The 24,331-nt window shown below is 40.6% G+C and overlaps 6 protein-coding genes across 8 annotated transcripts; 4 read left to right on the forward strand and 2 right to left on the reverse strand.

Annotated features, from left to right (window-relative positions):
- Positions 1–280: 280 nt before the first annotated feature.
- Positions 281–2,808, forward strand: Pngl (N-glycanase Pngl). The gene is made up of 6 exons (XM_076825134.1): positions 281–631; positions 710–1,005; positions 1,078–1,305; positions 1,370–1,544; positions 1,662–2,081; positions 2,140–2,808. Exons 1-6 carry the CDS (start codon positions 410–412, stop codon positions 2,710–2,712), a joined length of 1,914 nt encoding a protein of 637 aa, XP_076681249.1. The 5' UTR covers positions 281–409; the 3' UTR covers positions 2,713–2,808.
- Positions 2,809–3,413: 605 nt separating this feature from the next.
- On the forward strand, positions 3,414–6,471 carry LOC143375798 (ubiquitin-fold modifier 1). The gene is made up of 4 exons (XM_076825277.1): positions 3,414–3,595; positions 3,771–3,827; positions 5,914–6,044; positions 6,111–6,471. Exons 1-4 carry the CDS (start codon positions 3,591–3,593, stop codon positions 6,179–6,181), a joined length of 264 nt encoding a protein of 87 aa, XP_076681392.1. The 5' UTR covers positions 3,414–3,590; the 3' UTR covers positions 6,182–6,471.
- LOC143375784 (uncharacterized) lies at positions 3,834–5,899 on the forward strand. 2 transcript variants are annotated; one of them, XM_076825252.1, is made up of 2 exons: positions 3,834–5,061; positions 5,880–5,899. In XM_076825252.1, coding segments are annotated over exons 1-2 (954 nt in total). In that variant the 5' UTR covers positions 3,834–4,108; the 3' UTR covers positions 5,881–5,899. The 2 variants fall into 2 exon arrangements, with proteins under 2 accessions (XP_076681367.1, XP_076681366.1); XM_076825251.1 differs by having other exon boundaries at positions 3,834–5,106; positions 5,843–5,890.
- A 2,289-nt stretch (positions 6,472–8,760) lies between the features above and the next one.
- Pod1 (coronin) lies at positions 8,761–16,228 on the reverse strand. Of its 2 annotated transcripts, XM_076825195.1 has the most exons (18): positions 16,081–16,228; positions 15,531–15,745; positions 15,307–15,455; positions 15,042–15,228; positions 14,657–14,954; positions 14,336–14,591; positions 14,107–14,259; positions 12,720–13,088; positions 11,894–12,512; positions 11,699–11,812; positions 11,441–11,611; positions 10,921–11,359; positions 10,715–10,853; positions 10,431–10,637; positions 10,223–10,358; positions 10,023–10,153; positions 9,651–9,740; positions 8,761–9,387 (listed from the first exon to the last, which is right to left on the reverse strand). In XM_076825195.1, the coding sequence occupies exons 2-18, from the start codon at positions 15,688–15,690 to the stop codon at positions 9,379–9,381; spliced, it is 3,627 nt and encodes a 1,208-aa protein (XP_076681310.1). In that variant the 5' UTR covers positions 15,691–15,745; positions 16,081–16,228; the 3' UTR covers positions 8,761–9,378. The 2 variants fall into 2 exon arrangements, with proteins under 2 accessions (XP_076681310.1, XP_076681311.1); XM_076825196.1 differs by lacking the exon at positions 12,720–13,088.
- A 150-nt stretch (positions 16,229–16,378) lies between these two features.
- Positions 16,379–20,000, reverse strand: LOC143375777 (TBC1 domain family member 19). Its single transcript, XM_076825237.1, has 12 exons — positions 19,862–20,000; positions 19,552–19,705; positions 19,270–19,392; positions 18,992–19,199; positions 18,831–18,918; positions 18,695–18,755; positions 18,205–18,435; positions 18,070–18,144; positions 17,764–17,998; positions 17,485–17,686; positions 17,235–17,421; positions 16,379–17,173 (listed from the first exon to the last, which is right to left on the reverse strand). The coding sequence occupies exons 2-12, from the start codon at positions 19,663–19,665 to the stop codon at positions 17,105–17,107; spliced, it is 1,593 nt and encodes a 530-aa protein (XP_076681352.1). The 5' UTR covers positions 19,666–19,705; positions 19,862–20,000; the 3' UTR covers positions 16,379–17,104.
- Positions 20,001–20,027: 27 nt separating this feature from the next.
- Positions 20,028–23,800, forward strand: LOC143375767 (uncharacterized). The gene is made up of 5 exons (XM_076825207.1): positions 20,028–20,228; positions 20,306–20,398; positions 20,801–20,962; positions 21,033–21,270; positions 21,358–23,800. Exons 1-5 carry the CDS (start codon positions 20,162–20,164, stop codon positions 23,294–23,296), a joined length of 2,499 nt encoding a protein of 832 aa, XP_076681322.1. The 5' UTR covers positions 20,028–20,161; the 3' UTR covers positions 23,297–23,800.
- The last annotated feature ends 531 nt before the right edge of the window (positions 23,801–24,331 follow it).

Consider the following 24,331-nt stretch of genomic DNA (forward strand, 5'->3'; position numbering starts at 1 on the left):
AAGCAGAAATATACACGATTAATAATCGCTCTAGTTACAGTATGTGAGATTAGTTACATCGCATTGGCACACTCTAAACTCTAAACATGTCACACATATACAAGCACGCACACACGCACAGCATTTCAACAGATTTCAGAGTAGGTAGTTGCTGAATTGGCCGTTTCTCGTGTCGCACCCAACGTTACCGACTGATTCTAAAATAAGATTACAGTGCTACGAGTGGTAGGAAAAATGCTGTAATACCGACCTGCCGAATCGGCCAGGTCACGTGACGTGTCTACCCCCTTAAGCAGTGAACCTAAAGGGAATACGCACTCTTCACGTGAAAGTAGTATTTTTGGCCGAGTTGCATCTTTTGTGTGAGTTTACACGTGTCATACTTGATGATTCTTGCCATACACAAGTAATGGGTGACGATATGCAACGATGCTTGGATATGTTGGCGGAAAACGTGGGTGAGGTACGAAAGAATGCAGAAAATGCTTTGATCACTATATGCCAGAATATCTTATCGCATCCGGATGACATGCAATATCGAGAACTGTATCTGGATGACACAGTAGTTGCTGAAAAATTGCTTCCTGCTATCGGAGCAATGGAATGCTTATTTGACATAGGTTTTACCGAGGTAAGTGATACAGAGCAACAGTAAATTCCAATTTTTATTTAATAAATTTATATTATATATTTTTTATGCGCTTAACAGGCTGCCGACTGCCTTGTCTTACCACAAGATGCATCACTTTCGAAACTGCATGCTCTATGCAGCTCACTTTCCAAAAATTATTCCCCAAAGACAAATATCATTGATAAGCCAGTGAACTATCATTTATCACCAGGAACCTCTGCACCGCAGAAGAAGAACTTCTTGGTACAAATTATGAAAGGATTTCAAGGTGTTATGCGATACGAGGATCCAGCATTGCAAGAGAAAGCAAGGAAATTAATACCCATTGTAGAACTTGAAATTGCAACCATGTCCAGGGTTAGAGAATTACAAAAGTAATAATTCATTGTACGAAGCTATTTTCTTCTGTTAAACCAATGTTGCTTCTTTACTGGATGTTCTTACAGGCGTATTAAACAGAATGGAGCAAATCTAGGCAAACATACCAAGGGACCATTAACTGAGACTACTTTTGATACAAAGGAGTTGTTCCTTTTGGAGCTTTTGCATTGGTTCAAACACAAATTCTTCACATGGGTAGACAGTCCAAGGTGTTCACAATGCTTCAGTAGCTGTGAACATCACACGGTTGTTCCATCCAAAGATCCTAGGTGCTTCAGAATCGAAATACACAGGTGATCAGAAATACTTGGATTTTTATTTTAACGAATAAGAAACTAATTAAATATCATTTTTCAGATGCACTAATTGCAAAGCATTCGTCGAGTTCCCCCGCTACTCGGACCCGGAACCTTTGCTCAAATTACGACGCGGACGTTGCGGAGAATGGGCTAACGTGTTTACACTGTTCTGTAGATCATTGGGATATGATGCCAGATGGGTGAATGATAAGACAGATCACGTTTGGACAGAGGTGTGTAATGGCGATTGCCCTTACATTAATGAGAAGCGAACACAAAGGTATTGCAAGGTATTGTAAGCACATTGAAAGCAGGTAGCATCATAATGTGGATATACATCGATGTTTCAGGTATGGTCCGCGCTTGAAAATAGGTGGATTCACGTAGATCCGTGCGAAGATGTTATGGATCGCCCGCTGATGTACGAAAAGGGTTGGAAAAAGCGGTTGACCTACATAATAGCATATTCGAAAGATGAAGTACAGGATGTCACCTGGCGCTACACCCGCGACCAGCCAGGCGTAATGAAAAGGAGAAATCTCTGTTCAGAAAACAGTTTGCTGCAACTTATTCGATCGCTGAATAGGCAACGCCAATGTTCCAGCGGTTACAACGCCTCTCGTAGGCAGTATGTGACCAAACGGGCGCTGTTAGAACTTGTTGAGCTGATACGCATGCCCGAGGAGTTAAATTCTGACGACGGTGAAAGTTACGAAGAGCGCTCCAGCGGCTCTCACGAATGGAGACTAGGTCGAGGAGAAGTGTCCCAGGTATACGAACGTTACTTATAAGGATTTAAGAAAAATATTAAATTCCCATATTTTTCAGGCAAGTTCAAAAGCAAACTACTCCTGGGATATTTCGAAATATGGACCAACATTCCGTGTGCATTATTCTATTGTTAAAGACGTATATAGAATAGTAAACGACGACGGCAGTATACTAGAAGAAATCTCTGGTTGGCAAAACGGAGCAAATGATATACAAAATGGAATATTTCGCAAAACAGAAGGTGATTGGAAAATGGTGTACTTGGCTCGTTCTCCGGGAACCAATTCTGGCCAATTGAAGTGGAATTTCGTAGTGTCGAATCCAAAATTTTGTGTGGCAGCATTCGATTTACAGGCTACCGTAACAGCATTCCACGGGGCTACTATACAGTGGCAAATAGAAGCAATTTTTGACGATACAGATTCAAGTAAAACTCTAGTATTTCCAATCGACGACTGCAGTAACTATCATACAGATCAACTGAAGGGAGCAGTAAAATTGATTCTGACAGCACTGCTTTTGGGGGGCAACGGCGGTTTGGCCTGGCAACACGCTCAACTCTTCCGACAAAGTTTAGAAAATACGGAAGACCGATCCCTAATAGTTAATATTCAACTGGAAAATCGATAGTGCTATGACCAACCAATGTAACATTCTATTTTGCAGCCTTATTCAAAATAAGTTTTGTTATACCGAAATATTGAAATAAAATGCGATAATTATTAGGGCTAAGCGAGAAGGATTTTTAGTGACTTGAAAAATTTTTCTACCATTTTGATGTCATTCCCTACCTTGCCGACGCAATGTAATATAATTTATAATCGTCAAAACTTTTAAAACAAATAATTACCGAACTCACGTCGGTTCACTACCATGCTTTACGCGCTCCCCGCCCTAATCTAGCCCCAACCAATACTAATATCCGGAACAAGTTGAAAAAGTGGAATGCATTGTGTCGGAATAAGTCTGGTTCATTTGGAAGTACAGCCTAACTCTGGTTTGAAATTACAATGACCAAAGTTACAGGCTTGGATTAGGTTTTTAGAATGGTTGAACCACGTGTTACATTGTAATCTCAACATTCCCGATACCTTTTCAAAACAATTGAAAACAGCATGTCGGTAACATAGGAAGTGGCACTTAAATGAAAAAAAAAATTTCAAATCGTCAAAAATCCTTTTCGCAAACATTATTTCTATTCAAAATGAAACTTTTCCCAAAATTTCAACCAATTCGGAGCATGGGGGGTTTTCGGAAGTACAGCCGTAGTCTATTCTATACCTCGTTTGTGATGTCACAAATTTTTAAATCTTGGTTGTGAGTTTTTGATTACCGACAGAGCAACGTACATTTCGCTGCTTCGATTCACACCGTCAAGGGAACTATATTGACAGTGTGTGGATGTGAACTGTAGTGTAGACTCTTGTCAAGTGTGTCAATTCTAAATACTTGAGGATTCACCATACTGCAAATTGAATTACTTACTAACAGAACCACACTGACAAAATATGGCGTAGGTATTCTTTGTGACACAGCTTCTCTAAAATTACCAAAGAGGCAACACATGTGCTATTGACACACAATTTTGATATATGTACCCATTTGAAGAACCATATGTTTTGATCATTTTATGATTTACTTAAAGATGAATTCCAATAATCTGTAATATGATTGTTGATTTGTTGCAGGTCCAAAGTAACTTTCAAAATAACACTTACCTCAGATCCAAAACTGCCATTTAAAGTGTAAGTTGAATCATCAAGACGACTCGCTACCATTTATTCGTATCACTGTATGGAGGTGTTGTAGCTCTACCGAGATAAACAAGGATTATAGGAAAAGAGTCATGTACATCCCTGAGTACATGAATCTTCTGGCATTATTGTATCTTGCGTTCGTTTTTCTTTCGTTAAACAGATAGTAAGCGAGCGACTGGTACCAAAAGGTGACGGGAGATCAGTCATTGTTCTTAATGCTCGAAAGTTGAGTCAATGTTTAGCGTAGATATCTTAAAGCGACTGCGGACATGTCAGAATCAGATTTTCACGAAGTATTGAGAATGTTTGATATATTCCTTGCGATCTTAGAGAATCCCACTCTTAGTGAAGACACAAACGCAGACAATGTTGTTAAAGCTTTCCAGTGCGCACATTTCATTGAAACTGCAATTGTTAAGGCGTGTGATATTGGCAAAGAGAATGTTCTTGAGAATCATCTGCATAATCATTGGCTACAAGAGAGCAGATCAAATTTATATAAATGTTCAGAACTGAGAAATGCCTGCGATAGATTGTTAGAACTCTATTTGAAAGACACTGCTATTTCGACCGATATCGTAGATGAATTTATAAAATTGTACACACAACACTGTGGCAGTGACAGACTGAATGATTTTTTTAGGCACACTTTAATTAATGGAGTGTGTGTGAATATTGTCATAGAATCTTTAGAGAAACTAGGCATATCAGCTTGTAATATGCAGGATGAAGCTTTAATCATGACTTGGGAATCATTGGTCAGCAATGGTGATCAATATGAGGTCTCAGACTGCATTGGAAAAATGTTTGACGATGGTTTTCATTCAAAACTCGTTCAATTCGCCGTTCAGTTAAACGACAACCACAAAATCAAACAATTAATAATTCAGCTACTATCAAATAAGCTTGTGGGAAACAATGCGAACGTTTGTTTAGCTCTCGTGAATGTAGAAAAGAAATTGCTTTGGAACTTAATGAAAAGTAATTTAGAATTTTACACGACTTTCCTTGACGCTATTTTTTATTTCGCGCGTCGCATGAAAAAAATTGAAAATCATTGGATATCGGATTGCGAATTAGAGTACGAACATCTTCTTAGAATTGTGCGAACGTTGTTAAATGGCCCTAGGGGAACTTCGGAAATAATGTACAACAGATTGCAATTAATTGTAACGCATCACAATGATACGGTTTGGCATAAAATCGAAAAAGATATCGGATGGTAATAGCAATAATCCTTGTATATAATCATTAAGGGGACCTTCCGGTCTAGAGCCCCAAAAAATTAGGTGATATTTAGGAATTAATTCAAGGAAAACTACTCTATATAATTTAATGAGACTTTTTGCATTGTATTAAGGATGTCTTAAGCTACAGAAATATATTTTTTGTTTTATAATTAATCATTGCAGACGGCACTGGGCAGTCGTTAAAGGCAAGGCGTCAAAAAATTGATCCAAATCGGTGGGACCTGTATCTTTAAAAGTTATTATCCGTTTCGACTGAAATTTTTTTTATTTTGAAGAATATACTTCTGGCTAAGGGGGAAACCAGAAAAAAATACAAAAATGACATTTTTTTTAGAAAATAACGACACTTGAAGTTTGAAATCACTTTTTCTCTATAGTTTTCATCTTTCAACGCCTTTGAAAATTACAAATTTTCAATTTTTTGTATTTTTTTCTGATATACCCCCTAGCCAGAAGTATATTCTCCAAAATAAAAAAGTTTCAGTCGAATTGGATAATAACTTTTGGAAATACAGGTCCCACCGTTTTGAGAACACTGTATCGAGAAAAACGCGTTTAAAGTTTCACCTGAGTGTCGAGTGACCGGGTGTTACCCATACATTTGCCGCTACTCAAATACTTATAACTTCGGGAATTTTACGAATTTCAGAAAATCCTTTTAAACACGTATTCCTAAATGGTTGAACATTCGAAAAATGCAATAACAAAAAAATCTACTTTTAGACCGGTAGGTCCCCTTAAAGAGGAAACGAGAGTCTTGCGCAAGTTTTGAATCTTAAGAAATATCTAGAGTTACTCTAGATATTATGTACTTACCATTGCAGACTCAGTGTGCCAGATAATACACCTTTCACTGCTGTGTTGAAATTTGCTGCTGAAGAATTTAAAGTATCACCGGCCACATCTGCTATAATTACAGATGATGGGATAGGTATCAACCCACAGCAAACAGCAGGTAAGTACATAGAATTCAAAGTTGGGAAACTTAATGTGGCACAGGTGTAATTAATTTTGATTTCAGGAAACGTTTTCCTCAAACACGGATCCGAACTCAGATTAATTCCTCGAGATCGAGTTGGGTATGGTAGATGATTCGCACAAGTTGCTAGAAAATTAAGTGCGCGGCGTCCTTAAACTGCTAATCTGTGCATAAATTATTTCCTAAGAGATTATAGTTTCCATTAATATCGCTTTTTGTATAAGAAACATTCCTGGAATTTTATTACAAGATTTTATCGATGCGTCGAAGCTTAAGTACTTGAGTAATTCAACTATCTGTAACAAATACGTCATACACTTACGCTGGTGTTAGATTATTAATCATTGTACCAAATTTCTGCCGAATTGTAAATACACGTATGTAATAAAGGATTGAATGAAACGAATTGACAATGGTAAAATTGTCTTTGGTAAAAAGATTTTATAGGTGAAATACATGTAAGAGGTATAAGGTTGATACAAAGGTATTACATGATAAAATTACATAGCGATCAATCATAGCGCAATATTGAACGCTAAGAAACTTCTTGTCGCGATCGAAATAATGCTTGCAAACGAGCCTTTCGAATTCTGTGCTACGAGAGATCGCACATAATTAGTGGGGGTGATTATAAATCTACTGTTGCATTTAAAGAAGAGACTCACAGTCTACAGTGTTATCTACGACATAGCATTTCTGGAAAGTATCATAAGTTGCAGGTAACTCGCGCCTCCCCGCAACTAACGATCGCGTGTGAACGTATTGCATGTATATGGCATTCGATCGGTGCGTCACGTATGAAGCTACACGAAAATACAGTATGAATAAAAAAATAAGGCTACGAACAATAAAATATGCAACAATGATGTTTCCCAGTTCTAGAGTATTCGACGGATGATTAGTTAGACATACAAATGCGACTTATACTGCGGACGATGTGAATGGCAACAATATGTTTTCTTTTCTTTTTGTAGCGAAGTATTACCTTGTTCCTCTTTTCCTTTAGTCTTTCTACTCGTGGTACGAAAGTCTTGTTACTACTTGCGACCTATGCGAAGAAACCTTACGTTTCTAAGACGTTACAAAAAAGTATGACCAGCGTACAGAAATATATGCACAACTTCTCGAGTATGTAGTGCTTAAAGGTGTTCTGCCCACTGTGTAAGAAACATAATTCATGAGCCTTCCGCTTTGTTCCAATTTTTACGAAATTGTTTGGCACTTCCGTGAACCCTCGCAACTTACGACTCTGTGCCAAGCCTGGTACGATACAAAAGTAGAATGTTACTCTGGACAGTTGAGTAAACTGCGCGGATCAATCAAGTTCTTTTATCGAGAGAAATTCGTGCGATCTGTCGTACTTTCATCGGCAAACTACCAGCTAGGGCTTGTCAAAAGGGCATAGCACCATAAGATTAATTTTTACACACGAATAATAAATCACGACGTTCGAATATAAAAGTAAAGTGGGCGCGATTCACCTGCCCAAACGCAAATTCCATGTCTGCCCGTGGATGCACAAATGGAGGGACCCACATCCATACAGAATTGCGTTTTAATTCTACAAGTAGGAACACGAGCATATCCTTAGTAGTTAGAAGAAACTATCGTTACGGACAATTAGGCTACGTTATGGCATTAAAAAATGGTCTATCTAAACGGTACAATGTATCCATACAAAATAGCTTCAAGAGTAAATCATTACTACGTCACACTAGTAGAGCACCAAAAGTATAAATTTATAGTATACTGTGTAGAAAAGCACACTCGTCTTTGAGCAGGAATCTAAAACATTTCGTTCGTGCCTAACTATTACGCTGATTTCGTTCGCCACTCTGCACACATGGAATTTGCATCTCGACACTGCAATCACAGATGCGCAATCAATTGAAAGAACAGTTTCACTTTTATCATACATACGGTGAACCATCGACTTGCTGTTTTTACAAATACCTCGGGGCAATTTAAAATGTATAAAAAGGTTGATTTACTCGCTACACTTAAGGGAATTACTCGATTACCTTTTAGATCCCGGAAAATGCTGAATGTACTATCAGTCATTGTTTATATACTTCGCCGTACGACTTATTTATCGACTTATGATTTAGTACGCGCTACCTTCATCTATTTCTTCCCTTTATTCCGTATAGTATGTGCGTGTGGGTATTATGAAATATCGTAGAAATTTCTATTCTTGATTCGTGGAAAAAGTATCGTTCGCTAATATCACACAGTATGATGATTACATTATGATAATGTATACACTGAGACTATCATTGATAATGTTCTGTTATGTAAAGAAATACATAGCACTAACAGATACATATTATATAGAAATTATATAATATCATTTCATCGAGGCGAATTTCTGTGGATTATGAATACTGTTGCTTAGCAATAGAAATGAGCAATTCTTGCACAAATGCTTATGTAATGAGCAGCGATTAACCCAAATGCTTTCATGTATTTCATTTAAAATGCGAATGGACAGTTACAGATGAAGTCAAAATACTGAATTGGAATTATGGAAGTATAAGTTCAAGCAATGCCTAATCTCTGGCTAATAATACGCTAAAGTTTACTGTCTTCTTCAATCATAAATGGCACGTACCGTTTGCACGTTTTAATACCTCTCAAAACATTTCTTAGGAATAAAGAAGTGGGAATTATTAATCAGTGGATTCGCATCCACTCAGCATTAGAGATGTACTTTAATATAGTACCACCGATTTCAAGGTTACACTTAGCCGCCGCAAACACATGACACTCCTTAAATATGTAATCGAAACTATTGTCAAATTCTGATAAGTTCTCGTGAGTATCTGTAGCTCTAAGTCTTTAGTACAGATTTACGGTAATTATCCTACGTAATTACTCTTAATACCGAAAACGAATGTTAAAATGGCAGGTAACAAAAGTTATTCACGACAAGGACTGCGATCGCGTCTTTTTTACAGGGATCAGAAAATCTTACGAAAATCATCATTGCGTGATTGGAAATTGATGTCCAGTCCTTAGGTTCATACTTCTTTAAATTAACTTGGCATAATCCGAAGGAATCATAATTATGGTAAATAAATTACCACGACTGAAAGAAACGCACGCGTACCATTAATTCTGTTCGAGAGGGGAAATTTTTGGAAGTATTATTCTAACTATAAATATCTCCTACCACGTACACACCGACGTCGAAATACTTTCGCATATGCCGTGGTTTTAACTTAAAAATAAATTACGGTTCGAATAGCTACGTTTAAATTCTTTTTATCTTACCGCTTTATTTAAATGACCTACCAACGCTACGCAATCTTCACTCGTCCTGCAATTAAAATGATTTCTCAGACGAATAAAGATACCTTCTTAATGTAGAATGACACAATTAAGTCATAGGAATGGCAGGGGCAGTGAATTTTATTCTCTCGGACCGACACACCTTCCTAAGCGCGATGCCCGCGCAATTGAGTTGCGCGTAAAATTATCCTGCGCAAGGAAGGGCCGATTCCTACCCCGTGTTTGTGGTCGATCCAAGGGAATCAAATTAATTGCCAATATAATCAATTTCAGTATGTTCAAATTACCTACCCATTCATGCTCCTCCACACCTTCTATGTGATCCTGCTCCAATGAGCACTCTATCACATCCCCCACCAAGTTGCTCATAGTTTTCTGGAGCTACCACACACACATGAAACGAAACACAGGCAAAATAAGATGTAGAGCTACCGAATAGTATGAATTTCAGACCGAAGTCAAATCAAGAAGATTTACAAGTTTGATCAAACACGATGTTTCTTAATACAGCTTCACAGAACAGTTCGAGGAAGCTGTGCTCTTTTGAATGCTTTGCAATAGAAATTAAACCAAATGGAAAACCCATGCCAAATTTTTTATATCACGTTGCGTATTCCGATAATTTGTGTAAAGCATGCTAAGTACAAAGAAATGTTACTGTACCTCATCTTGCTTGGCCTTCACATCCGGATTCCATCCGAGTCTGGTAAAGGGTTGCGAAGATACAGAGAATGGAATTGGTTGCTTTGCTGCGACTGGTACTGTAACTACACCTTGGCCTTGATTATCACTCACTGTAAATGGAAAGTACATTAAGCCTTTTTTCATAAACGTGCATTTATGAGATACAAAGTTGTACTTACAGTTATCCATACCAGGTGGCTTTAGGCTTATTCTGCATGCCTGCTTGTTAGCTCCGTTGAACCACTCGGTAGCAGTCATTGTCGGTTTCCATGTAACTTTTGTTGGTGGAAACAAGTCGTCTTGGAACAATTCGCTCTGGAATAATCAATGAACGTCAGTTTCCTGCTTTTTTTTTAAACCTTCAACGTAACTTCAACTCGATCGAACCTTTATACGCGGGACAGTGAAACTTAAGGGCTCTATCGTGTTGTTTGTTAATCTCAGAGCCGATGCAAATTCTACGCCAGCAACGTCGCACTTGTTCTTAGGAAGAAACGATAGACCCTGATGTAAGCTGCTACATCGATGATGACTGAGTGGACAACAGTAGGGAGCTTCCTCCGTCACTTCGAAAGCGTATATCGTGGAATCGCCCTAAATACAGTTTTTTTTTTTTGGATAAAACAATTTTTACTCGTTACTTCGATTATGAGGAACTTTAATCTACTCACACGTCCTGTTAAGAAAAGTGTCGAGCTGTCTTCGTCATAATATGGCATCAATATTGCAGGCGACACGTCCAATCCAACCGTGGTTAGTGGATTATTAAGATTGTCCGTTTTGAAGACATATATCTGCCTTTCTGAAACTCTATGAGAAGACGTTACTACAACTGAAGTTTAACTAAAGCTTCAGACGCGCTTCGGGATCTACGTACTTGTCGAAACCTATCACAACGAGGAACTGCCCCTTCAATGCCCAAATAACTCGCGCACCTCGGGTACCGACTGGTCCCTTCCCAGATTTCACTGGCACATCGCTAGATCTTGGCTTATAAATTCGTAGTTTTCCATCCTTACATGTACTTGCCAGATACTGACCGCAAGGTGACCACGCCAGGCTAAAGATTTGATCGGTGTGTCCCATTAATGTTATTTTCGCTACCGCTACTTCGCTCGACGACAGAAGCGTCAAATCCCAGACTTTTACGGTCATATCGTACGAAGCTGAAGCCAGAACGTCGGATGCCAAGGGATGAAACTTGATCAAGTATATTTTGTCAGTGTGTGCTTTTATCATGTGCTTCGATTCATTCGTTGGCTCTGATAGTCCAGACTCTGGTATCTCCCACAATCGAATCATTCCATCGTCACATGCTATTACAAAACAGTAACGGCTATTTCACTGTGCAAATGTCGGGCGACTGATCGCAAGAATACAAATAGTCATTTCCTTACCAACTGCCAATTGTTCGTTGTCAAACGGATTCCATTGGAAATCCATTATGGTGGTACCGTGCACTAAGGCTGGCATCACACCATCCGGCAATCTGCCGGTCTTGTTCAGTTCCAAGACCGCTATCTTCCCACCGGGTCCACTTAATGGTACAGCGACACGATCAGGATTTGCTGCAATTGTACCAACCAAGTGGCATTATGATACACAGAAATCTAAATGCATAATACAGGATGCAAAGAAACGCAAGTGCTAATCACCATGAAAGCCATCGCATTCTCCGGATATCTGTCTGCTAATGTTTCGTATATTCTCAATGTGGGTAGACTTGTGGCCGGGGGTACCTTTCAAGTGGCGGAATTTTGATACTCTACCTGTGCGTAACAGAATATACGTTTGTTAATTCAACTTCTGTAACGAAAAGTATTTAAAAAAAAAAAATTCGTGTATTATACCGAATACGGTGGATGTTCGCTTAGGAGTCGGTGCTGTAGTATCCACTTTTTCCAAGCGCGGATCCATGCTTTGCTGGCGTAGCATAGAAACTACTTTCTTCACCTCGTCTTCTTTGATCACCTCGCTCTTCGTCTTGAAAGAATCTCTGCGTCTCATTGTTGGCGAGCCCGTTGCCTTTTCCGCCAAATTTCCATCAGTCACAGATACGGAGCGGCTCTCATAAAGTCGTCGCCTCTCAGCAATAGAATTTCTATTCGCATTACCGCGCTCGAAATTCCCAACATCTTCGTTCTCCGGCGACTCGTCCTTCCCTTTTATCTCGAAAACTTTGCGCCTCTGTGCCGTGCTTGGGGTTTTCGGTTTGTACCCAGAATCGCTTGAGTTTGCATCTTCTTCCAGAGAACTGGAATCACTCTTCCCATTCTCCGCTTCCTTAATGCGATCGTTGTTGAACGATGGCGACTTCTCGGGTTCTATGTTATTTTCTATCTGGTTGTTTAAGTCATTCTGATAACCGTTAGTATCGCTGTTCGGCGCGATAGGTACTGAGAAGATCTTGTCAAACGAAAACTCCTGGCTGCCGGACTTCGCTTGGAACGGTTTTGGCCCGAGTCGAGGCTAAAAGCACGAGAAACATTGTACGTTACGTCCTGCCGAACAAAATCCCGCTGATGATAAATCATTCGTGGCGTTGTATTGCGATTTCAATGTAATAAATGAAACGGGATATAAATATATACTACTGCACACAATATCATCACGCATACAGAAGTAGAACATTTGTTTCCTTAATACTATTAGTTTCTTTTATGGCCAGATTACAACCTTGTATCCACCGATCGCGTTAGGATTCACAGATGTAACTACTGAGCCTGGAAGCGGCGAAGCACGAGGCCTCGCAACTGGCTTCGGTTCATCCTCGGAGATACTGTTCGTTCTTGACGCCCGTGGCAAAGGTTTCGGTGGGACTGGCTGCCCCCCGTTCTGAACCTTGTTCTTGTCTTCGCCGATCTCCACCTTCTTTGACTCTTCTATCTTCTCGACGTCGTTTTCGGGCGATGGTTCCTTCTCGCTCGCTCCTTGAGTTTTCGCACAGCCCTTCGGTACAGAGGCGAACGTCGGCTTTGGTTGCTTCTGTTCCAATTTTATTTCTCGCTCATTCTCTTTAAGCGTGGCTAAGTTTCCTTTGTGTACCTAAAGGTACGGTAAATTCCTTAATGACGCAAACTGTTTAAGTTGAACTAGCGAAGTCCGAGTTCCAATATCTTTTAACTTTACTTCTACGCGCGTCAATTTATAGCGGGCCATTAATGCCGCGTAACTTCTACAAGCTTTCTCACGCACGCATACACACTATTTGCACGTCTATGTCTTAAGAAATCTAAGGAGACATGATACAATTACGCAACACTCGTGAAATCCTATTTTACGCTTGAACGTGACAAACAAAATTCTAGAATGTATGTAGAAAAACAAGGGTGTCTAAGCGCTTGCCTACAAACATAAGTTCACACATCATACTTGGTATTACTTACGCTGATAGAATAAGCTACAGAACATCAATTGCCACTTAAATTAGACGTGCCAGGAATAACACTTTGAATGGTGCTAACGTATAAACTATAAAACATACATTGGGTATCTGAAACGTGAAAAAATATACACAGAACATGAAAAAAAAAACAGAAATCAAACGATGCAAAATAAAACGAACGCAATCAGCGAGAACAGAATTCCTTTGCGAAATGTATATGTTCTGTATAATACATTCACAGCATGAATAATTCGACTATTTAAATCATGTTCTACTTCTATATCACTTTCCAATGCACAAGCTATCACGCAGATAGCAATGTATCAGAAATGATAACATAGTTACAAGACACACTCTTGAATTCGAATGTTCCTTATATCTTCCAATACTTTGCTACCTTCGATTCACGCTTCCATTGATACCAGAACTAATCCAGACAAGTAATTATTACGCAAAATAATATTTAAAATATCACACAACACATGAGAAAAACGTTTCTAAAAAAAAAATCGTCTCAGGGCTGGCAAATGGACATCGAAAATAATGAAATGTAATAATGACGACGGTAAACATGCAATTTCAAGTCATGTATCTATAATGGATGACCAATTACGAGAAAATGCACTTTCATTTTCGAAGCTCCAATGTGCGACGCATGTAGCGAGAGCTTCTACTTACAATGATGGGTTCTTCCCCTTTATTTCTCTTAGCAGGATCTAGGGATATTTTTGGAACAGGCATGTCATGACCCTTAATCCATGCTGCTGCATTATTCTGAGCAATGCAACCTGTTGTATCTGGGTATATGTCTGCATGGAAGTCTCTGTATGTCTGCGAAAAAAAAAATGAATCACGTAACGTATAATACGATTAGTGGATAATTGGCTAGACGAGCGAATCCACTTACTTTCCTCGGAACCTGATACATAATAGGTATCACCATGTTGGAAGTAAGTTGCAGCAGTCTATTAACTTCCGCCTGCATGACATTCAATGCCCGTTTCGGCACCAAGCATACCCCTTTCGTCTGTTCTCCGCTGTGACGAATTCCTTCGACCAAGCACGGGTCTTTATCCATTACCTCCATGTACATGATAGTAGTATCTCCTTTTCCAGCAAGGAAAAGCATGTTCGTGTCGGGGTCGAAGAGGGGCATTAGGATTCTACGGAATAGAATTGACATTAACAATTGCGTACAGTTAACATCGAAGCACAAATCCATTCTTACCCAGTGCTGCAATCCAATTCTAATGTTTTCACAGGTTCGTTCAAGTGTCTCAAATCCCTTATATAGACCTGTCTGAGTCTAGCCGCGTCGAATCCCGTAGTGAGAATCCTGTCGCTGTTGTTTAGCCAGACGATCCTGGAATCCTTAATGCTCTGATGGCTGGAACAGGAATTAACGATGCAAGTGGAGTCGCGGGGGTCTATGATTCTCACTTGCTTATCTTTGCAAGATGTGGCCAAGAGCACGCCGTCTTGTTTCCAGCTTAAAGACTGGATGACTTCTGTGTGATCGCTGTTCGCTGCGATATAACAAAATAATATTACGTCGATTACGAGTGGTGCCAGAGAACAGTCGGCTAGTGAGGGAACATGAATGTTTTAATTACAGAATAGCTCTTGCTGCGAAATCACGTCCCACAGAGATAAATTTGTGTACGATACTGTCGTGAGTAGGTGCTCAGCTGTGGGATGCCAACACACTGCTTCCACTCGCCTTTGGCGATGGGAAAATGTACATTCAGGGTTGCATAGAGATTCTTCTAAACCAGTTTCTGGAATGTGCCATAGCTTGACCTATAATCCAACATCAGGACAGTCAGAAATTACAGTGGAATTGTATATGTCACGGTATTTAAACTAGCCGCGACTCACGAGACAATCTTGGGAACCAGTGGCTAATAAACCATCGTGAAACGGAGAGAAATCCATGTCTGTCACTGTGTCTGCGTGGGCATGAAGTAAAGGCATAGTCTTGCTTTTCCTACCGCAATCTTCCAATGGCAATACAGCGAGGCTAGATCCTGATAAAATAAGTGAAACGTTTAACAAGATACCCGAATGCAAGCTGTACGATTTATCGAAGCTTATGAATGTACCGTTATGATCTACATTGAATGCCATAAATGCGGCAGACGCAGTAATGTTATTGCCGTAGGTCTGGTAGGAGCCGACCGAAATATCTCGAATGCAAGCCTCCGGCTTGGGTACAATCGGGGCTGCATTTTTGTACTTAGACGCTTTGAAACGCCAAGCCATTTTGACGTTGGCAGCGATACAGTCTCTGGGCAGGTTCCCCCTTAAACCATGTAATCTGACGAAGATACAAGCAGATTTAAGAAATGATTCACTTTCTACCCCCCTGCTCTGTGAAGCTTCTAATAATTTTATTTAAATAAAGAATTTATTGAAAATCATTATTTCAATTATATTCGAATTATTAACTGGGTGGCCAATGTTTCGCTAGCGTGTGTAGCGGATAACGCTACGGGAGCCTATCGACACTGGCGGAAAGCTGTGCATGACTAATAATTTCGGGGGTGAGAACCACCCCACCCTTAATCGCCGTACCACCGTAAGTAACAACAATGACAATTGAACGGGAACCTTAAGCACAGAAAATTGAGAGGCACGATTCTGATTACTCACGTGCCACTATTCGGCGTGGCTTCGCACGCTTTTCGCGAGATATTATCACGGAGCGAATCAACTGAGGAAAGACGATCCTTGCCAGTATAAACACAACGACGATGGCAGGTAGGCGTCTCTGAACTCGACGGCTGACAGGCGGAAACAGGAAAGTCCCCCTCCAAAGGGACCTCTTCTGTCTCTGTCAATCTCACGAACTACATCATACAATGTGTCCCCAGAGAGATAAGATTCTCTACATAGACAAATAGGAAATCAATCATTTTCGATAAAAAGACACACCGAAGAAATATGTGCCCGACAAGAATCTCGAAAATTCAATACACGCACTTTCTGTTTTACCTACTGCATTACGACTAACTTAATCATCAATTATACATACGAATTCTTAGCTGATAGGCATTCAAAGGATGTGTCAGCATGTAGCGGGAGTGTCAATTATCGTGTAGACATTAAAAGTGTAGAGTATATTGTACAGAAAACAGCATAGGTAAAATATAAATAAAATGTAGCTATATCTGTATCCTTTTAACGATTTACTGGAAGAGTTATTTCTGGAAAGATTCGTTCGAGAAAGGATTGGCAATTCTCCTCTTCGTCGAGGTGTGGTTATCATAGGCGTAGAACGTTTTTATTGAAAACTCTTTCTTGACCAGCCATACATTCGTATCTTTCGGACACCCTTTAGATGCACAGCTACGTTGCGAAATGAGCTGATTGGTTTCTCTCCATTCCCAGCCATATGTGGAAGAAATATCGATGATTTCAGCGTTTAGACGACGTGGATGACGTTTTATAATTTTACGTAGCTTTCATATTTGGCGCCCTGTTACCAGCCACCTTATAGACAGGTTATGTTCGAAGGCTGCTCATCCGAATTTCCGTATTAACAATCTGTGAATCGTAAAATAGAGATTCGCAAAAATTCGCGCAAGCGCGGGAGGATTTCCCCTACCGGGCTTTTGAATTTGAAACCAAATGGAAGTCGCCTGTGTCGCGGGAGCATACGAATTGCTTTCTTTGGTCACTCTATTAGCAAAGCTAATTGTAACAGCGGGATCACCTTCAGAGAAGATAGATCCGCTAAAACAGCCTGAAATTGTTTCGCGAACATTTATATAAGAAATACAGTATATTCCGAAAGATCTTTTTACCTCGATACATTGTAGGGTATTAACTTGCATTAAATTTTCCTTTCTGAAACTTAAAATGATGACCGCTAATAAAGGGATGATTTCCAAGGAATCGTAGCCCAGAATTAAGTCCCAAAGATAGAGCAGTTGTTCTGGAGGTAGATGACCACTGAAACCTCTCATAATCCATTTGAAAACTATTTTTACCCTAAACCAAAAGGAATCATATAAATCTTACAAGCTGAAAACTTGAAAAACGAGTCGAACTTACGGTTGTATATGGATATTTCTAAAATGAAACCAAAGGAGGGGTTCATGGCACTGAAGTAATCTCTCGAAAAGTAGGCACAGCGCCACGATACCTTGCTCGTGACTAGACACGGTGTGTAGTCGGAACCAATATCGCAAATAAAAGGCTCTAAATGTATAATACATCGCGCAGGGGTCGTCGTACAAGTAGCAAAATGGAGTAGCTGTAATACAATGCAGATCTTGGATATTTAAAGACTTCCGAAGGGTTTCTCTCCATTAAACAGATTTCAACTCATACCGTACATCGTGAATCCATGAAATGGAATCACACCGCTCGGTGGGAATACTAAAGTGTTCTCCAAGGTGGCTGGTTTCCCTTGCAAAACCGCATGTATTACTTGACCACCCGCGCTGGTGTCGGTGGTGACCGGCGCCAATACCTCCGAATCGCGCGAGAAACACAACATGGTCTTGTACAAAACATCTTCGAATACGAAATACTGGTCGTCGTTCCTCGCCGTTAGCTGCACATCCTAAAAAATTAAAAAAAAAATTATTAGAAATCATTTTATGAATACGTAGTTCAGAAATACCTGTTGGATACCTTTATTATTAATTTGTCTATCACAATATCGTACTGTAACACCATATTCTTTAATTCCTCGTAGTATTCTACGTCCTAGAAAAAAGAAGCGCATGATAAATTATCAGTGACAGTGGCGTAAAACAAAGTTTTTACATTCTCTTTGACTACAGATCCCAGCAGGAGGGACCACAAGCGGCCGCGCAGCGATCTAGGAGCTCCGCGTTTCAAAAATTCCTGCGCTATCGGGGCGTGTTTCGATTTCAACACTTTTTCACCGAGGTGCATCCGTTCCTCCTCTAGATTCGCAAAATTGTTTGAACTGGGCATATCTGGATTAACTCCCAGCAGAGGCATTCCATTCGCCAATTCCACGTACACGCGTCTCTGTGAAACGAAAAGAATTTTTATCTTAACATATAAAGCAGAAAGTTTCTATATGTTGTCTGTCCTCTAAAAACTTTCGAACGATAAACTCTGAGTTCATGAAATGTGCCTCAGCTCATTATGCCTGACTAATCCAGATGAATGTGACTATTTTCCTCCCAAAAAAATAATTTTTTTTTTATAAAATCAAAATCTAAATTTCGAGCGAAGCCGAGTAGTAGAGCTAGTTTTCTATCAGACGCAATTTTAAAATTCGTACCAATTGGGCGAGGGTCTTCACGCGAATCTGTATGTGACTGAATTCCCAATTCAATTCATCTCTGAAATATCGATTAATTGAATTTTTATTAAAATAGCGGGGTCAAGCATTGTGCAATAAAACCACGGATATTTACGGTTGTCTTTTAAACGAAGGATTCCTTATAGAGAATAAAACGTCCAGGAAGTCTTTCGGCGCGTAGAGCGGCCGATATTGCGATAAGTCTGGAATATTTTTCAAAGTACCAATATTTAAGTTGCTGGTCTTTTTTTTCTTTAAGTGTTCGATCAAATTTACCGATATCATAAGTGCTCAGTTCGTTCCATTTTTCGCTAAGTTCTTCGCGATCTGCGCTCGGTCGTATACGAGCCAGAGGGACGTTTAATTCATTGCACGTGGAATTCAACGATTTTTGAATACGACGTTCCCATTGGATCTGAGCCTTCTTCAAGTAACTTAAATCCACTTCCTCCGTGGATTGCACCGATGTCGCAGATAAGGAACCCTTGTCAGAAATAGTTCGTTAATAGCAAACCTCACGGTGCAATAAACATTTTCGATAAAAAATTACGAACTTGCGATCGTGCCCAGTGGAACACCGTATTTCTAATTTCCGTTTCTAAATCATTGGTTTTCATCGCGTCCAGCAGCGTGGTTTTGAAGTCTTCTCTCTTCACCGCGGTGGAGGCAACGAGTTTCTGAAAATAAATATGTCAGTGAAGTATCAAATTTTCTTAAACACCCTGTATCCTCGATTTCTGAAACAACAACGAGTCGGCCATTTTCAAGGTCCACGCTCTAATTGTTCCGATAGATTTGTCAGATTGGAATTGCCATAATCTTAATTCTACATTTACCTGGATTTCTGTATAGAGACTTTTATAATTAGCCATGCTTTGAATTTCCTCCGTTAATCTCTCCGCGGACTTTTTCAACGACGTCTCCTTCCAATCCTCCGTTTTCCCCGCCATCCCGAGAATTTTTAAAAACCCTTAACCTGCTCGGAAAATCCTGCAACCAAATGTCAGAAAACGAACGCCATTTGTAAACAAAAGTGGTTTCCCTAGACCCGGCGGAAATTAAAGTTTCAATGAGTTTCAACTTGTGCCCTAATTTCCCGCGAGATGATGCCCGAGCAATTCAACATATTAATTTCAGGTTACTTACTTCTCTTTTACTCTTCAATTGCAGAAGAAGTGCAATCCAGACAGGAATAAGGGGATTGCGATATGTAAGACATCTCTGTCGCAAAGAATTTAATAAATATCGCTACTATGTCGTTCAAGTTTGGTGCGTTTTGGCGGTCGGGGTAGGGAATTTTCCTAGAGCGCAGATTTTTTCGAACGTTCGAACGACTCGTGCCGGGATTTCAGGCCGATGCGCTCCCAGGAAAATGGCGGTGCGATAACCCGTGTTTTGAAACGTATTTATCGAACGCAATCGCGGCTCGGGTAGAGCACGCTGAAAATGGATATCTCGAGTATGCTCGAGGTACAGGTGAACGAGGTGAAGGAGGTGGATAGCAAGGAAAATTGTGAGATTTAGGAATCTTCTCAATAGATTGTGCAAATTCTCGCAGGGCGATGTATTTAACCTCACATCGTGTTCCAGTGACTCCTAAGGATCTGCTGCCAAGCACAACCAACACCCCGGCATCAATTTCTCAGGACGAAACTAATTATTACAAACTCCTGTTTGGCTATGGTGAGCTAGAAACTTCTTCGGCACCCTGTTATTCTTCGTTTCGTTCCAAAGTGAATGGCTTTGTGACACTGTTTGTCATGATGCGTGCTGAGTTCCTCCTGTAGAATCCCTTTGGCATGTAAAATATTTCTCCAGATTGTAAAGCAGAATGTACAGACGCGGTAGAGGTTCGGATAAGGGTCGTGTTTAAAGCAGCCCTTGGTTTCAATGGTGTTGTACAAGAATGAGCATCTGCTGGTCTCATTAGACGCGTTATCTTGGAGTAGTTCATAAAGCTTCCTATGATTTCAGAAGGCATATTGAACTTTTTAATGGAATTATGTGACAAGTTTATAAATGTATATTTCTGCAGCTAGAGCCTCCTAATTATGAGTAACGGTATCAAGGAGTGTTGCTTTTCAGACATTTCTGCGGTACGATTTCAAAGATTACATTGTACGGCATGTGATGCGCACATTGGATCCGCACCAACAGATTCATCTAACATGTTCGAACATCCTGTGCTGCACACACTGCTGTGTTCTACCTGCCGCGAATTCTATGGAGACGGCACCTTCGAACAAGGTACTTGAAATGTTAGTGGTTTAGAAAAAGTATAATTCTGTTTCATGATACCTTGAATTTCACTTTGCAGGTGACGATGCCACGGACATGTTTTGCAGGTGGTGCGCGAATGGAGGGAATTTGTATTGCTGTTCCTTCTGCAGCAATACTTTCTGCTACAAGTGCATCAAAAGAAACATCGACCCAGTATTGAGGAAAAAGATTGAAGCAGACGAGAAGTGGAAGTGTTTTGTCTGCGACCCCACAGATTTGTACCCGGCGAGGGCGACTTGCTGGGCTCTGCTTGAATACATTCAAAGAATGAACAGGTAATTGGCTGGTGTCGATATAGAATTGTAAGCTATTTCTACTTATTCCATAATCGAACAGAAATACATGCTCTTTAATCATACCAGACTTCTGCAGAACAATTGCAAGCTCTCCCAGCAGAAAATAGACGAGAAAATGAACCTGGATGAGACGAAGTGTTGCCCGCGCAAGAGGAGGCAGAAACGTCGAAGAACCGGATCTAATTCGGAGGAGGAGGATGAAACTTACACGCCGAAGCAGATAGTACCGACCGTTGTGAGACGCAGGAAGAGGGGCCGTAAACCGAAATACAATGGCCTCGATTCATCCGTGTCCAATATGTCTCACAGCGGAGCATCGGAGGAGAGCTCTATGGACCACAGTGAATTGCTGCCGTCCTTGCTCTCGTGCGAGCAGACAATGGTCGAATGTGAAAATACCACTATCGACACGGACGACATAGTCGTCACCCAGCCTCCGCTAAAATCATTACCAGCTAGAGTTGAGCCACCGGTCGTTCAGCAGCCAATATTCAACACGATCATGAACGTAGTCGCGCCGCCTAACTTTCTGCAATCTGTGTCCACAGGCATGCCTCTACGGCATGTGCCCGGTGGGTTGAGTCAAGTTAGCTTGTATCAGGCGATGCATTGTGCTCAGACACCCATGGTGACTATACCTAACCAGAGCGCGAGCATGTTGAATCAGTCGCGTTTCCCTCGGTTGGAATCGCAGCGACTGCTCCTGACATCCACTCCGAGCGTAATAGAGATAGAAAGTGATTCAGAGGACGTGGCGGTAATTGGTCCTTCCCGTAATTCCCGTTCCTTCAAAGATCACGTGGGTAACAATAAAGCCGTACCTGTTGCCCTCGTGAGTTCGAAAAATACCTATATTATTCCAAAGAAGCAGGAAATGTTGGAGAAACGGGGTTGCAAGACGCTTAACCAGAGGTTGCTGCCACACGGCCAAGAGATCGATAACGTGTTGACGAGCCTGAAGACCAAGCTGCAAGGTGTGTTCGACTCGTGGAAGCAAGAAGAATCGAAGAAGTACGAGCTGAACGGGGCCCGTGTCATGATCAAACATTTCCATCACGACATACGCGACACGGTCGCCCAGTTGGCGTGTATCAATGACAGAGTAGTGCGCGAGTATAACAGGTGGAAGAGGCTTCAAATAAAGACGGGCGCTACTCAATCTTCGGACAGTAACCATGTGTCCGATAAAGTAAAAAGCGAGGAAATACCACTCGACATGATCTGCGTCAATGACTCCGACCCGGATCCGGACAGTGATTCGGAGAATGCTGCTATAAGCCCGTCCGAGTTCGTTGGTTCTACGAACGTGGTGGATGGGATGAAGTCCTTCAGGAAACGAAGCACCGTAACACGATCCGTAGGCGAAGATCGTGCCTTCCTAGTGGATAAAGCTGTACAGATATACGATGTCGAACTGCGAGACTACGACAAGTCCATAAGGCATTCCACGATGAAGGTATCTGATCTCGTGAAAGCACAGGGCAATCCCTCGACATCATCCGCCCGCGAGCAGCACCACCAGCCCGAGAATTACGAAGAACAGTTTATTTATTACTTGCAAACGCGTACAATGCCTGAGGGCCCTCAGGAGGACGAGTCCAAGGATCTGCCCGACCCAAACGAGACACCTCTGAAGGACTTAATAGAGGCCAATTCGCCGTTCATCTCCGAGATGTTAGAAACTATGGATACATCAGTTTCGAACAATGTTAGTGATTTAAACAGCTCTAGGAAAGAAGATAGCAATCCGAAGTCACCTGCTGGTCAAGTAACGAATTTAGTTAAATCCCAGCGTGTGGATGAATTTGATGAAATGGTTAGCAACATAAACAACGCTATAAATAGTAAGAAAACTAAGGATCCGGAAGAACAATTTTCTACGAGTGACGATATTCGTGTGGTAAATACATTGAAGACCACCAAGCAGGATTCGGGCAGGTCTAAACGGATCACGAGGAACTCCGCGAACAGCCACAGAGACGACTGTACTATTACCGACAATTAATTGAATAGTTATGAAACAGTTTCGTAAGTTCTATCGCAGCTTTGACGAGCTCTGGAACTTCTTTCGGAACGAAAACTTCAATCGTTATTTAATTAATCAGTTGTCCGAGTATTGCTTTGAGGGGATGTAAAGAAACCGAGATAGTTACGGGCAAATTTATAACTTTTTTACACGCTTCGTCGCATACTTTTTCATTTCGTTTTGTAACTGTAACATTTCATTTAGCTGTAACGTAATGGTGGATCTGGAAACCATTTCTTTCGTCTCTGTTTGCACAAAGTATCGAGAAATCGGTGTACTATAGCTTGTAATATCCATAATACTGGCAGGCATCGTTCCAAATTTACTGAAGTAATCCTCGTGCATTCGAACGTACAGCAAAATTTTCCAATCGACCACTTGACATATTCTGGGACAGCTACGTACATTTCCCGAGAATCGAAATGTGTTTTGTTAATTTACTGAATATTGCTTATTGGAAATAAATCTATAGCTACCTAAGAACGACTCTCCTGTATATACATATAGTGCATTGTGTAACGTAGAATAATGTAAAGAAATTGAAGTAACTCCTTTGGATAATTTTAATTTTTAATATGCATTTGGCATCTGGTAGTGGTTGTTCATTAGGAGTAAATATTTCTCTTGCTGGATTTGTTAGTAGTAGGTTTGTATATTCATAGACCATTCGGCGCTTAACGTTACTCCGTAAGACTGTATATTTTGGGGAAGTGACTCCCCAAAATGAATTCTTTGCGGTGCATTCGCGTGCACCGGTTAGGTTATGTTAATGTACCGATATACGAACGATACATTTCTCAAATTTATATAAATATGTTGAATACGAATACCGAGATATTATACCTACACTCGAATAGGTAACACTATGTACAATAGGCATGAATGAACGATTTTGAGTAAAATGGCACGAGTGCCCTAAATGGTGGTCGCTGTTTTCTATGTACTATGCCAAGGTAGTTCACTTTTAGCCATAACATTTCCACGGTGATCGCACGTTCATCTGTTAATGCAAGG

This window comes from Andrena cerasifolii, chromosome 13 (assembly GCF_050908995.1).
Source record: "Andrena cerasifolii isolate SP2316 chromosome 13, iyAndCera1_principal, whole genome shotgun sequence".
NCBI lineage: Eukaryota > Metazoa > Arthropoda > Insecta > Hymenoptera > Andrenidae > Andrena > Andrena cerasifolii.